Source organism: Cuculus canorus, chromosome 26, assembly GCF_017976375.1.
Source record: "Cuculus canorus isolate bCucCan1 chromosome 26, bCucCan1.pri, whole genome shotgun sequence".
In the NCBI taxonomy this organism is placed as follows: Eukaryota; Metazoa; Chordata; class Aves; order Cuculiformes; family Cuculidae; genus Cuculus; species Cuculus canorus.
In genome coordinates, this window is record NC_071426.1 from 3363952 (window position 1) to 3376136 (window position 12185).

At 49.6% G+C, this 12185-nt stretch overlaps 1 protein-coding gene across 3 annotated transcripts in view; it reads left to right on the plus strand.

The window, feature by feature from the left end:
• The window catches only part of PPP2R2A (protein phosphatase 2 regulatory subunit Balpha), a 40490-nt gene that overhangs the window by 21451 nt on the left and 6854 nt on the right, over nt 1–12185 (plus strand). For 2 of the 3 annotated variants that reach the window (XM_054088938.1, XM_009568148.2), the window contains exon 3: nt 8274–8371. In XM_054088938.1, the coding sequence (XP_053944913.1) occupies nt 8274–8371 (98 nt within the window). Of the gene's footprint in view, nt 1–5047; nt 5226–8273; nt 8372–12185 lie in introns of those variants that run through there. The other variant, XM_054088937.1, reaches the window with a different exon arrangement.

Below are 12185 nucleotides of genomic sequence, written 5' to 3' on the forward strand. Positions count from 1 at the left end.
TGGGGTGATGGTCGATGAGAAGCTCGACGTGAGCCACAACGTGCGCTCACAGCAGAGAAACCACCCGTGTCCTGGGCTGCATCCAAAGCTGCGTGGCCAGCAGGGAGGGAGGGGATTCTGCGCCTCTGCTCCTCTCTTGGGAGACCTCATCTGGAGGATTGTGTCCAGTTCTGGAATCCTCACCGGAAGGAGGAGGTGGAAGCTGGGGAGGGACTGCTCACAAAGGTTTGTGGTGATAGGACGAGGGGCAACGGGGATAAACTGGAGAGGGGTAGGTTTAGACTGGACATAAGGAGGAATTTCTTCACGATGAGGGTGGGGAGGCCCTGGAAGAGGTTGTCCAGGGAATTAGTGGCTGTCCCATCCCTGGAGGGGTTCCAGGCCAGGTTGGATGGGGCTTGGAGCCCCTGATCCAGTGGGAGGTGTCCCTGCCCATGGCAGGGGGTGGACCTGGAGGGGCTTTGAGGTCTCTTCCAACCCAAACCATCCTGTGAGTCTATGAAACTGAGGAAGTTGACTCAGTGAACTCTCTTCTCACTCCTTAGGACAGAGTTACCGATAAGTAATCTTCTCTACATAATGAACACGATCCGTTTGAATTGGAAAATTCCAGAAATGGCATTTTGAGCCACTGGGAAGATAAAACCATAGAACCATAGAATAGTTTGGGTTGGAAGGGACCTTAAAGATCATCCAGTTCCACCCCCTGCCATGGGCAGGGACACCTCCCACTGGATCAGGGGCTCCAAGGCCCCATCCAACCTGGCCCTGAAGATGTATAAACGACGAAAAATGTACCCAAATGCTTTTTAAATACTACAATTCTTTGTTCAGTCCTTGGAAACATCGGGAGGTTGTTCCACTTGTGTCAACATTCTGATTTACCGGCGCTCCGCTTCGGCAAATCAACGCGAGGCCAAAAACTTGCACAGAAACCCTTTAGCTCCGGTGAAATAAAGACGCTCTTTGTTCGCCGCCGTGATTGACTTGCTGCTCTAGGGTAGGTGACATGTTTTGCCTACCAAGCGTGTTTACTAAGCAGAGTTTATGTAAAGTTCATGGTACATTAAAATAGATAAGCCTCTTCTGGGCTAATAAAATAGCTTTTATTCTATTATTGGAAACAAATCGAATACGGAATTGCTTTTCAGGTTCACAAGAGGCCTTCTGGAACCGAGTCGTTACATTACAGCATCTTTTGACTCGTTTGCATTGATAAAGATGTTTTGGTCCCTTATTCCGTAGACTTGTCGACAGTGGCAAAACTTCAGCGCAGCCCTTTCTCTGATAGAAAACTCCCTTCTGATAATCCCTTCGTGGTCCTTGTTCGCCAGAAAGTGTGGAAGGCCCCAAATGTGACGATGTTTGTTAATATCTGTCATTCCGGTTTTCCATATTTCAAACCTCGCTTTCCTTTCGAGGGGGAAAAGGCATTTGAGATCCGCTCAGTTCCTTTCTTTGTGTCTCTCTGAGCAGTGCAGCCTCTGTTTTCGCTTGACCTGAGCGCCTTTCCCGAGAGCGCTGCCCCAAACCATCCGATTCCTGCCCGACGCGACGGGTGAATCACTCAACGTAGCAACGGTTGTGTAAGAAATACCGATTAAAGGTTCTGAATCGGGATTGTTCTCTCCAGAAACCCACTAGGAGACAGGTGGGCTTTGTCTTGGTGGCTGTTCTCCTGCGAGATGGTTCGTCAGCGGAACTGCGTTCCTGTCGGTGGTTAAGGATTGAGTGGGAGCTTCGGGTACGTCTCCTTGCGGTGAACGTCAACACGATACTTTAAGCATTATCAGAACTTGGTTCCTTTGGTTCTTCGGGTTCCTTTCTCCATGGGAAGACCTGATTTATTTGGCTCAAGAGAAGATACGTGCCTGGACCTTGCGGTGCTTTCGGTTTCTGCTGGAGCACTGAGGTGACGGTGTCGTTGGAGCAGGATGTACAAAGCTCGGTGCAGATTGTGAATAAAGGATCACGTGCAGAAGGAAAATAAACACCCTGACAACAGGAGATGAGATTGGAGCTGTTGGATCCAGGGGAGCCCTTAGGAGGCTTTGAGAATCATAGAATCACAAGGTTGGAAAAGATCATCGAGTCCAACCATTCCATCTGCTGCTAAACCACGTCCCTGAGCACCTCGTCTACTTGCCTTTTAAATACCTCCAGGGATGAGGGACTCCACCACCTTCCTGGAGAACAGACCCTGCCCTATCGGCGTGTCCTGATGGGTCCAGGACCAGCATCTCCTCAGCTCGGTGGGGTTTGTAAGCTCCGTGGCTTGGTTTGGCTGGAGTGTTTTGCTTGTGAGGCAGGGATACAACTGTAGAGCCGTTCTGTCTCGGATGTCTTCAAAGAAGAACGTTGAGGTGCTGGAGCGTGTCCAGAGAAGGGCAATAGAGCCGGGGAAGGGGCTGGAGAACAAGCCTTGCGAGGAGCGGCTGAGGGACCTGGAGAAGAAGAGGCCCAGGAGAAACCTCACCGCTCTCTGCAGAAAGGAGATTGTAGTGAGGTGGATGGTGGTGTCTTCTCCCAAGTCACAGGCAACAAGACAGGAGGGAACAACCTCACTGAGGAGGTTTAGGTTGGATATTGGGGAAAAATGGCTTTACTGAAAGAGTACTGAAGTGGGGGAGTCTCCATCTCTGGAGGGGGTCAAAAACATGTAGACATGATACTTTGGGCACATGGTTTAGCAGGCACGGTGGGGTTGGGCTGATGGTTTGACTGGAGTTGGACTTGGAGGTCTTTCACTTGGAGGTCTTTTACTTCGAGGTCTTTCACTTGGAGGTCTTTCACTTGGAGGTCTTTCACTTGGAGGTCTTTCACTTGGAGGTCTTTTACTTGGAGGTCTTTCACTTGGAGGTCTTTCACTTGGAGGTCTTTCACTTGGAGGTCTTTTACTTGGAGGTCTTTTACTTGGAGGTCTTTCACTTGCAGGTCTTTCACTTGGAGGTCTTTCACTTGGAGGTCTTTCACTTGGAGGTTTTCACTTGGAGGTCTTTCACTTGGAGGTCTTTTACTTCGAGGTCTTTTACTTCGAGGTCTTTTACTTTGAGGTCCTTTACTTCGAGGTCCTTTACTTGGAGGTCTTTTAATTAGAGGTCTTTTAATTAGAGGTCTTCTACTTCGAGGTCTTTTACAACGCTAATGATTCTGTGACAACTGTACACATCTGTGCCACAAAGAACTCCAGGCGGCCGTAGTGACCTCTGAGCTGTCTGTCCTGAGACACTGAGCACGAGAATGTTGATCAACACTTCTATCTACCATTTTGCTTTCGTCAGAACGATGTCTTCATCTGGTGGGTTGGATGGTGCTCTGTAGTGGTTTAGTATCTCAGCACTTGAAGTGTCGCGTGAAGGTGAAGATCGTAGTGTCGAGATGTCTCGAGATCCGTGTGGGGAGGAGAGAGACCAATCTGATCTCTCGCAGATGTGGGGAACTCGGTGGAAATCTGTTAACGCGCTCTGACTGTATCCTGTGAGGGATATGGTTATCAGATAAGGCTTTGGTGGTGCTTATCTCGGACACGGGCACTCGAAGAGGCGAGCGTTGAAATGAACGCAGCAGTAAACAATAGGATCGTAGATGGTTTGGATTGGAAGGGACCTTAGATCATCCAGTCCCACCCCTGCCGAGGGCAGGGACACCTCCCACTGGATCAGGGGCTCCAAGCGCCATCCAACCTGGCCTGGAACCCCTCCAGGGATGGGGCAGCCACCGCTGCTCCAGGGCCTCCAACCCTCACAGGAGAACATTTCTCCCTCAGATCTCATCTCAATCTCCCCTCTTTCAGCTTAAAATCATTCCCCTTGCCCTATTCCCTTCCCTCCTTGATCCAGAGCCCCTCCCCAGCTTTCCTGGAACCCCTTTCCATACTGGAAGCTGCTCTAAGTTCTCCTCGAAGCCTTCTCTTCTCCAGGCTGAACCACCCAAACTCTCAGCTTGTCCTCATGTGGAAGGTGCTCCAGCCCTCAGATCATCTTCATTGATGCGCTCAATAGAACCCATCCTCTCTCTAGAAGCTACTGCTGACCACCAAGTAACGCGCGTCTTCCTCTTCCTCGCTATTCCTCCCTGGTGCACTCTCCATCCAGAAGGGATCATTGCCCGTTTTCTACATCCGGAAGGGATCATTGCCCTTTTTCTGCATCCGGAAGGGATCATTGTCTGTTTTCTGCATCCGGAAGGGATCATTGCCCATTTTCTGCATCCGGAAGGGATCATTGCCCGTTTTCTGCATCCGGAAGGGATCATTGCCCATTTTCTGCATCCGGAAGGGATCATTGTCTGTTTTCTGCATCCGGAAGGGATCATTGTCTGTTTTCTGCATCCGGAAGGGATCATTGTCCGTTTTCTGCATCCGGAAGGGATCATTGCCCGTTTTCTGCATCCAGAAGGGATCACTGCCCGTTTTCTGCATCCGGAAGGGATCATTGCCCGTTTTCTGCATCCGGAAGGGGTCATTGCCCGTTTTCTACATCCGGAAGGGATCATTGCCTGTTTTCTGCATCCGGAAGGGATCATTGCCTTTTTTCTGCATCCGGAAGGGATCACTGCCCGTTTTCTGCATCCGGAAGGGATCATTGCCCGTTTTCTGCATCCAGAAGGGATCACTGCCCGTTTTCTCCATCCAGAAGGGATCATTGCCCGTTTTCTGCATCCAGAAGGGATCATTGCCCGTTTTTCTGCATCCAGAAGGGATCATTGCCCATTTTCTGCATCCGGAAGGGATCATTGGCTATTTTGTGCATCCAGAAGGAATCATTGCCCGTTTTCTGCATCCGGAAGGGATCATTGCCCGTTTTCTGCATCCGGAAGGGATCATTGCCCGTTTTCTGCGTCCGGAAAGGATCATTGCCCACTTCTGGACAGCAGAGCAGCCGCTGTGCCTGCAAGACTCCCACCTAGAGACGATAGCAAAAATAACACCTACAGAAGGGAGGAGGCAGAGGGATGGCAGCGCCTTCTCTCGATGCGCTTTTGCCCGTTGCGGCGCCGAAGGACTAAAATAGCCGGAGCTGCCGTGGGGATTTACAGCTGCCCTTTGAAAAGAGGAGGAGAACGTTGCTTTGCTTCGGCAGCGAGGGCGTTAAAATAGATGAAAATACATCAGCGAATCAATGCGCTGCGGAAGATGAAATGCTTCCCGTGTCCTTTCGCAACCGCTATTAAATCCGCCCAGTTCACCACCAGTGCTTTGATGTCTGTCTCCCTCTTGGATCAAGGTATGGGAATGCGATATTCTTAACGGTGAGTCACGGGTGTAAACCCTGCGATCGGATGCTTTGCTTTCTACTGATTTTTTTGTATAAAAGATGACTCTCAGCCCTGTTTTAGCACCGGTTAAGCAGAAACCATTTCTCCGATTACTTTTTTAACCTCTTTGTTTTGTCCTTGGAAGGGGAACAGCCCCCGATTCCGGTGTAGGAAACCACATCAGGCGCTGCGGACGTAGCTGGAGTTTAAATATTAGTTAATAATCTTCTGTTGGGATTGCTGCGAAGGATTCTGTTTGGGTTTGCATTTAAAATTGATCCAAGTACTTGAAAATATCTTTTGCGTCGCGTTGATAGGGCACTGGAGAGTTATGAGTACCTTATCCCCACCGGCTGAGGCTTCTCCTGGAAGCTCCTTCACACGGTTGAACCTGTGGACAACCCCAAACTTGGATCAGCTTCGGGATAGAATGAGTTGGGTTGGAAGGGACCTCAAAGCCCATCCAGTTCCACCTCCTGCCATGGGCAGGGACACCTCCCGCTGGATCCGGTTGCTCCGAGCCCCATCCAACCTGGCCTGGAACCCCTCCAGGGATGGGACAGCCACCACTGCGATGTGTTTCAGGGCTTCCTGAACCTCGTAGTGGCGAATTTCTTCCTTGTGTCCAATCTAAATCTTCTCCCTTCCAATTTAAAGCTGTTCCCCCTCATCCTATTGCTCCACACCCTTGGAAAATATCCCTCCCCGGCTTTCCTGTAGGTCCCCTTCAGGATTGCCGCGGAATGGTCTTGAAAATAAATGCAAAAAGTGGTAATTTTTAACATTATAACAGAAAAGCAGTTTGCTTTCTGCTACCCGAGAGACTCGTATGATTAAATACGATATATATTACATCAGCAGACCTAAAATAGAAGGTTTATCTCCTTAATTTAAGGCTTTTCTGCCTGTTCTAATAAGGCTTCAAACCAGAGCCTTTTGACCTTGTAAAAATTCTCGCTGACTTTCACTAAATGAGTGCTCTGATGACTTTACCCCTCTGTTCTCGGATGGATATATAACATTTTGAAGGCAAATATTTCGTGCTCGTCTCCTTCCACGTGTGTGCACACGTTTAGATCTACTGACGAGTCCCTCCGTCGTCTTCTTCCTTGTAAGACCGTCTCACCCTGCGGCGCTAAACCTCTTCGTTTTTCAAACGGGTCATTATTCCATATACTTTTCGCTCTTGAGCGCTGAGTTCTCTTTGAGTTTCTTCAATTAATTAATAACTTTTAACGCCTTCTATCCGGAGATCGCAACAACGTGATTTGCAGCGTGGGCAGGAGACGAAAATCAATCGCTTGGTTTATGCCCCGTTCGCCCATCGTTGTATCGTGTCCGAAGAACGATTTAACTTACGATTCTGCTGTTTGAAATCGTGTGAAATTGTGAACTGGTGCTTGAGGTTAAGTTAATTTATCTTCTCTTTTATTTCTCCGCAGATGGGTCAGTTTGGTGCTGGACAGGACTGGGTTTTGTCTGTGTACAATGTAATTTTAACGCTCCATATGAAAAAAAAAACCCAAACGGTGGCACCGTTAAACATTTCTCATCCAGAAATAACTTTTTAGAGGCAATCTGTTGAATTTATTTCTCGGTTTCTGCAGCCGGTTTTGTTCCGCGTCCTTTTGTTCCTTAGCCACTGAGATCTGAACATCCCCACCTTAAAACGTTCGGCCTTTAAGTTGTCAAATGCGTACGGAGTCCTTAAAAAGCCAAAAAAAAAAAAACCCAAGCTTTGAGATCGTGGGGGTGATGATTGTGTCCGATTCTTCAGTGAGGAGTGGAAAAATGAAGGTACAGGTGTACCTTGAAGGCATTGAGTGCACCCTCAGCGAGTTTGCAGATGACACTGAGCTGGGAGGAAGTGTGGATCTGCTGGAGGGTAGGGAGGCTCCAAAGGGATCTGAACAGGCTGGAAAGATGGGCTGAGGCCAATGGGATGAGGTTCAACACGGCCAAATGCCGGGTCCTGCACTTGGGGCACAACAACCCTGTGCAGCTCCAGACTGGGGGAAGAGTGGCTGGAGAGCTGCACGGAGGAGAAGGACCTGGGGGTGATGGTTGACAGCGACTGACCATGAGCCAGCAGTGTGCCCAGGGGGCCAAGAAGGCCAATGGCATCTTGGCTTGGATCAGAAATGGGGTCACCAGCAGGGCCAGGGAGGGGATTCTACCTCTGTACTCAGCACTGGTGAGACCGCACCTCGAATACTGTGTTCAGTTCTGGGCCCCTCACCACAAGAAGGATGTTGAGGCTCTGGAGTGTGTCCAGAGAAGAGCAACGAAGCTGGTGAGGGGCTGGAGAACGTCTGACGAGGAGCGGCTGAGAGAGCTGGGGTTGTTTAGCCTGGAGAAGAGGAGGCTGAGGGGAGACCTTATTGCTCTCTACAACTGCCTGAAAGGAGGTTGTGGAGAGGAGGGAGCTGGGCTCTTCTCCCAAGGGACAGAGGACAGGACAAGAGGGAATGGCCTCAAACTGCACCAGGGGAGGGTCAGGTTGGATATCAGAAAAAAATTCTTCACAGAAAGAGTCATCGGCACTGGAACAGCTGCCCAGGGAGGGGGTCGAGTCACCTTCCCTGGAGGTGTTTAAGGAACGGGTGGATGAAGTGCTGAGGGACATGGTTTAGGGAGTGTTAGGAATGGTTGGACTCGATGATCCGGTGGGTCCTTTCCAACCTTGTGATTCTGTGATTCTGTGTGTATGTCCATAGTCCCTCTCTGCTGACACAGTAGACGCTGAATATCCAGTTCTGGACATACCGGAGTCGCAGAAAAACCAATATAAAACCTTTAAACACAACTCAATGTACGACACTGAACCGTTAATTCTGACGCAGGTGAACTCCAAAGCTGTAGAGCTTCGAAGAACTACTTCCGTGGTTTTGAAGAAACCCTTCCTTATGTTTTCTAAGTGCACTCAAACTACATTAAAATACGCATTTCTTTTTCTTGGCCGCTCGGGATTTAGGAGAATTATTAACCTGTGGCGTTTGGTTTTTGTTTCTTTACAGCGGATATAATTTCTACGGTAGAATTTAACCATTCTGGAGAGTTGTTGGCGACGGGAGACAAAGGAGGTAGAGTTGTCATCTTCCAACAGGAGCAGGAGGTGAGTGTTGGTTGCCTTTAGCGTATTTGGTGGTCTCCTCTGTTCCCTTTTATTCTTATTTTAAAGAAAAGGCGCATAATTCTATATAAAAACAGTACACAAAGTGCATACCTGCGTAATAAGCAATGAAAATAACGACGTTTTAGACTTAAAGGATTAATGAGCACTCAGCGACGCTGTTAGATGTTAATTTAAAGATTCTGGGCTTCGGCTGCGGTCTAAAGATGTTGAAACTGAAGCTGAAACGCAAGTAGGATGCGCAAAGACTCGAGAGAGGCTGAAATTGGTTGGGTTTGTAGTAGCTCTGCGGTTTTTAGTTTAAATTTCACTTAGTTTGGGGAAACAAAAGGTGCCCTTAAGTGGATACGGAACAGTGACCGCAGGTGGCCTTCGGAGAGCCTCAGGTAGAGGAGTTAAAGGTTCTGTCGGCGCCGATTCCTTACGAAAATGAAGGGTTTCTGCCCGCGAAAAGGTGTCGTAGAGAAGTCTCAGTGTTAGAGGGAATTCTCTTTTCAGCGCTCCCCTCATTCCGCTTTGGAAGTGGAGCTCTGTCTTTCCTCCGTCTGCAGGAATTTTGCTTGCGGTTGAGGTTAAGACTGAGTGGCTGCTCTTGGCTCCTCTCCGGAGCGGCGTTTGTTGGCGGTGTTGGTGCAGGACTGAACGTGCACCTTTGGAAAGCAGCTTCCGGTATAACGGAGGCAAAACTCATCGACATCCAAATGGTTTTCTCCACCAAAAGTGTTTTGTGTGTCCGCGTCGCTGCGCACGAGCACGAACAAAGCCAATTGCTGCACTCGGTGGGTTTATTTCATGCTGGTGGCTTTTTGTGCCCTGTGAGATCAGCTTTCTCCGCTGCATCCCACCTCTTCGTCAGGGACAGAATTCCTCCGCCGCTTGTTTCCTTGCACACGTCTTTACACGTTGATCTCTCATTTGCCTCCGGCCCTTTCGAAAGGAACATCCGCTACGATTTCGCAGCAAAAGAACGCGAAAATCTCTCTTTTGTTTGGCCCTTCGGAGAAAAAAACCACCAGGTGACGGTGTCTTTGGACCACTCTGAGACTGGAGTTGGTGTTTCTGTATGCAAATGAGCAATGGGTATTTGCATATCAGCAACGGGAAGGCAATTGCTCTGCCTGACAAACCGAAGCAAACGGCTTTTAGCCGTAACGAGGGCTAAATATTTTCTCCCGCTTTTATTTTCGTGTCACCCCTCCCAATGGAAGCTTCCGGTGAGGGTTTTTCCAGTTTTAGAAGCTGCTTCGTGCGGCGATTATGTTGGTTGACGCTAAATGGGAGGCGAAATCCACTCTGAATCCGCTCGGTTCTCTTGCGTGTGAACAAAAGACGCGCGTTCAAGGAGAAGTCAAGGTTGGATCCCTTCAATACTGTTTTAGATGTCACGTTTCAGATCGTTACAGGATACCTGGAGTGAAGCCGGAGAATGGCATCTTCCAGTTCAACGTAATTTAAAGTCACCGCTGAGAGCTTTACAAAACAACCGCAAAGAAAACGGCAAACGATTTCCCCCCAAACCAATCATGGCAACAAACTCCCTTCCCCGACGCTCCTTAGGTTACGCTGGCGGAGGTATCTTTGCGTTTTAGAGGTGTTCTTCTGGTCTTCGTCGAATTGCCGGAGGAATCTAACGCCGGGCGAGGGTTTCTCCTCCCGCGTTAAAGGTGGGAAAGCCGAGAGGGGAATGCTTGGGTTTGAACCAAGGCCGGAGTTAGAAGCTGACTTGGTTAAAATGTATTTCAGGGAGAGGATAAAAGGCACTTCTGTCACCCCACTGCCGAGAACAGTCACGCTGTTGCCTAGAATAGAATCACGGCATCGTTCCGGTTGGAAAAGACTTTTAATATCACCGAGTCCATCCCTAAACCGTGTCCTTCAGCACCGTATCCGCACGGCTTTGGGGATGGGAACTCCACCGTTTCCCTGAGCAGCCTCGTCCAGTGCTCGAGAACCCTTTGGATGAAGGAATATTTTCCTAACATCCGATTTCGACCTTTCCTGGGGAAACTTGAGACCGTTTCCTCTTGTCCTGGCACTTGTCACTTGGGAGAAGGGACCGGCGCTCACCTCGCCACGACCTCCTTTGGCGAAACTCACTTGTGCCCTTAGAGCTTCATTCCATTTCAAGTCTTAACAATCTTAACCCCGAGGATTCCACCGTTCTTCCCGCTGGTGGGTGGCTCTTCCGGTGCAGGACGAACGCCTCTGGAGCGATGCCTGTGGGCAGAGGGGGCCACCTAGTGGGGTGTTCCTGGGGGACCAGGCTCTGCTGGGCCCTTGGCCACAGTCTGAGGTGGAACCCGGTACAGATACCGCGTGGAGTAGCCGTCCTGTCGTCTTCCTGGAATTTTGCAGATGGTTTCTTGATGTTTTATTCCTTTAAGCTCCCAACTTTTAGCTTACATCCTTTAAGGAGCCTTTCATGGAGCTTCAAGCTTCAATAGGTCATTCCTCATTCTCAAGGGAATCATCTTTAATTGACATCTTTTGGTTTGGATGCGTAACCCATGGTGACATCCTTAGGATCTGTGATTCTTGGGATGGAAGGAACCGCTTGGGTTATCAGAGGAAGCCGCACAGGTTTGGTTTGGGCATTTCTGCCTTCTGAAAGAGGGGAGATTGAGATGGGAGCTCAGAAAGAAATGTTCTCCTGTGAGGGTTTGGAGGACCTGGAACAGAGCAGTGGTGGCTGCTCCATCCCTGGAGGGGTTCCAGGCCAGGTTGGATGGGGCTTGGAGCTCCTGATCCAGTGGGAGGTGTCCCTGCCCACAGCAGGGGGTGAAACTGGATGGGCTTTGAGGTCCTTTCCAACCCAACTGGATTATTCCAATCCAGTAAAGTTTTACTGGAATACAGAAGGAATCGATTTAAGACTCGATCGCTATGGGAGGTGTGGAATTGAAGGAAAGCTCTCCGAATTCTGACCAACATTCCTGATAGCACAACAGACATACTTTGGAAACGGCCTGTAGTATGCGGTGACCTTCCTTGGCTTATTAGGTCTGACGGAAACTCGGAACACGGTTCCTTCTTTTCTTGAGGGTGGGAATTCAGTGCGACTGATGGGTATGGTACAACCTTTTAGTGCCGGATGTTGTTTCTAAGTGGTTTTGTCCACTCTCCGTCCTTCCCAGTTTATTGTAAAGTGTAAGAATTCCTGACAGCTGTTGATGGAAGGGCGTGAAAGGAGAGAACGGTGCAAGGAAGGTGACAGGTGTGGGCTAGCAGTGTCCAGTTTTGGAATCCCCACCATGAAAAGGCTACGGGACTGTTAGAACGGGTCCAGAGGAACCCATGGAGTTGATCCGAGGGCTGGTGCACCTCCTGTACGAGGACAGGCTGAGAGAGTTGGGGTTGCTCAACCTGGAGAAGAGAAGGCTTCGGGGAGACCTTAGAGCAGCTTCCAGTGCTGAAAGGGGCTCCAGGAAAGCTGGGGAGGGGCTCTGGATCAGGGAGGGCAGCGATGGGACAAAGGGGAACGGTTTTAAGCTGAAAGAGAGGAGATTGAGATGAGATCTTGGGGAGAAACGTTCTCCTGTGAGGGTGGGGAGGCCCTGGAAGAGGTTGTCCAGGGAATTAGTGGCTGTCCCATCCCTGGAGGGGTTCAAGGCCAGGTTGGATGGGGCTTGGAGCCCCTGATCCGGTGGGAGATGTCCCTGCCCATAGCAGGGGGTGAATCTGGATGGGCTTTGAGGTCCCTTCCAACCCAGACTGATGACAATGTGACTGACGGTGTGTGTTAATGCATATATTAACGACAAATGCAATGTGACTGTGTTAATGCATATATTAACGA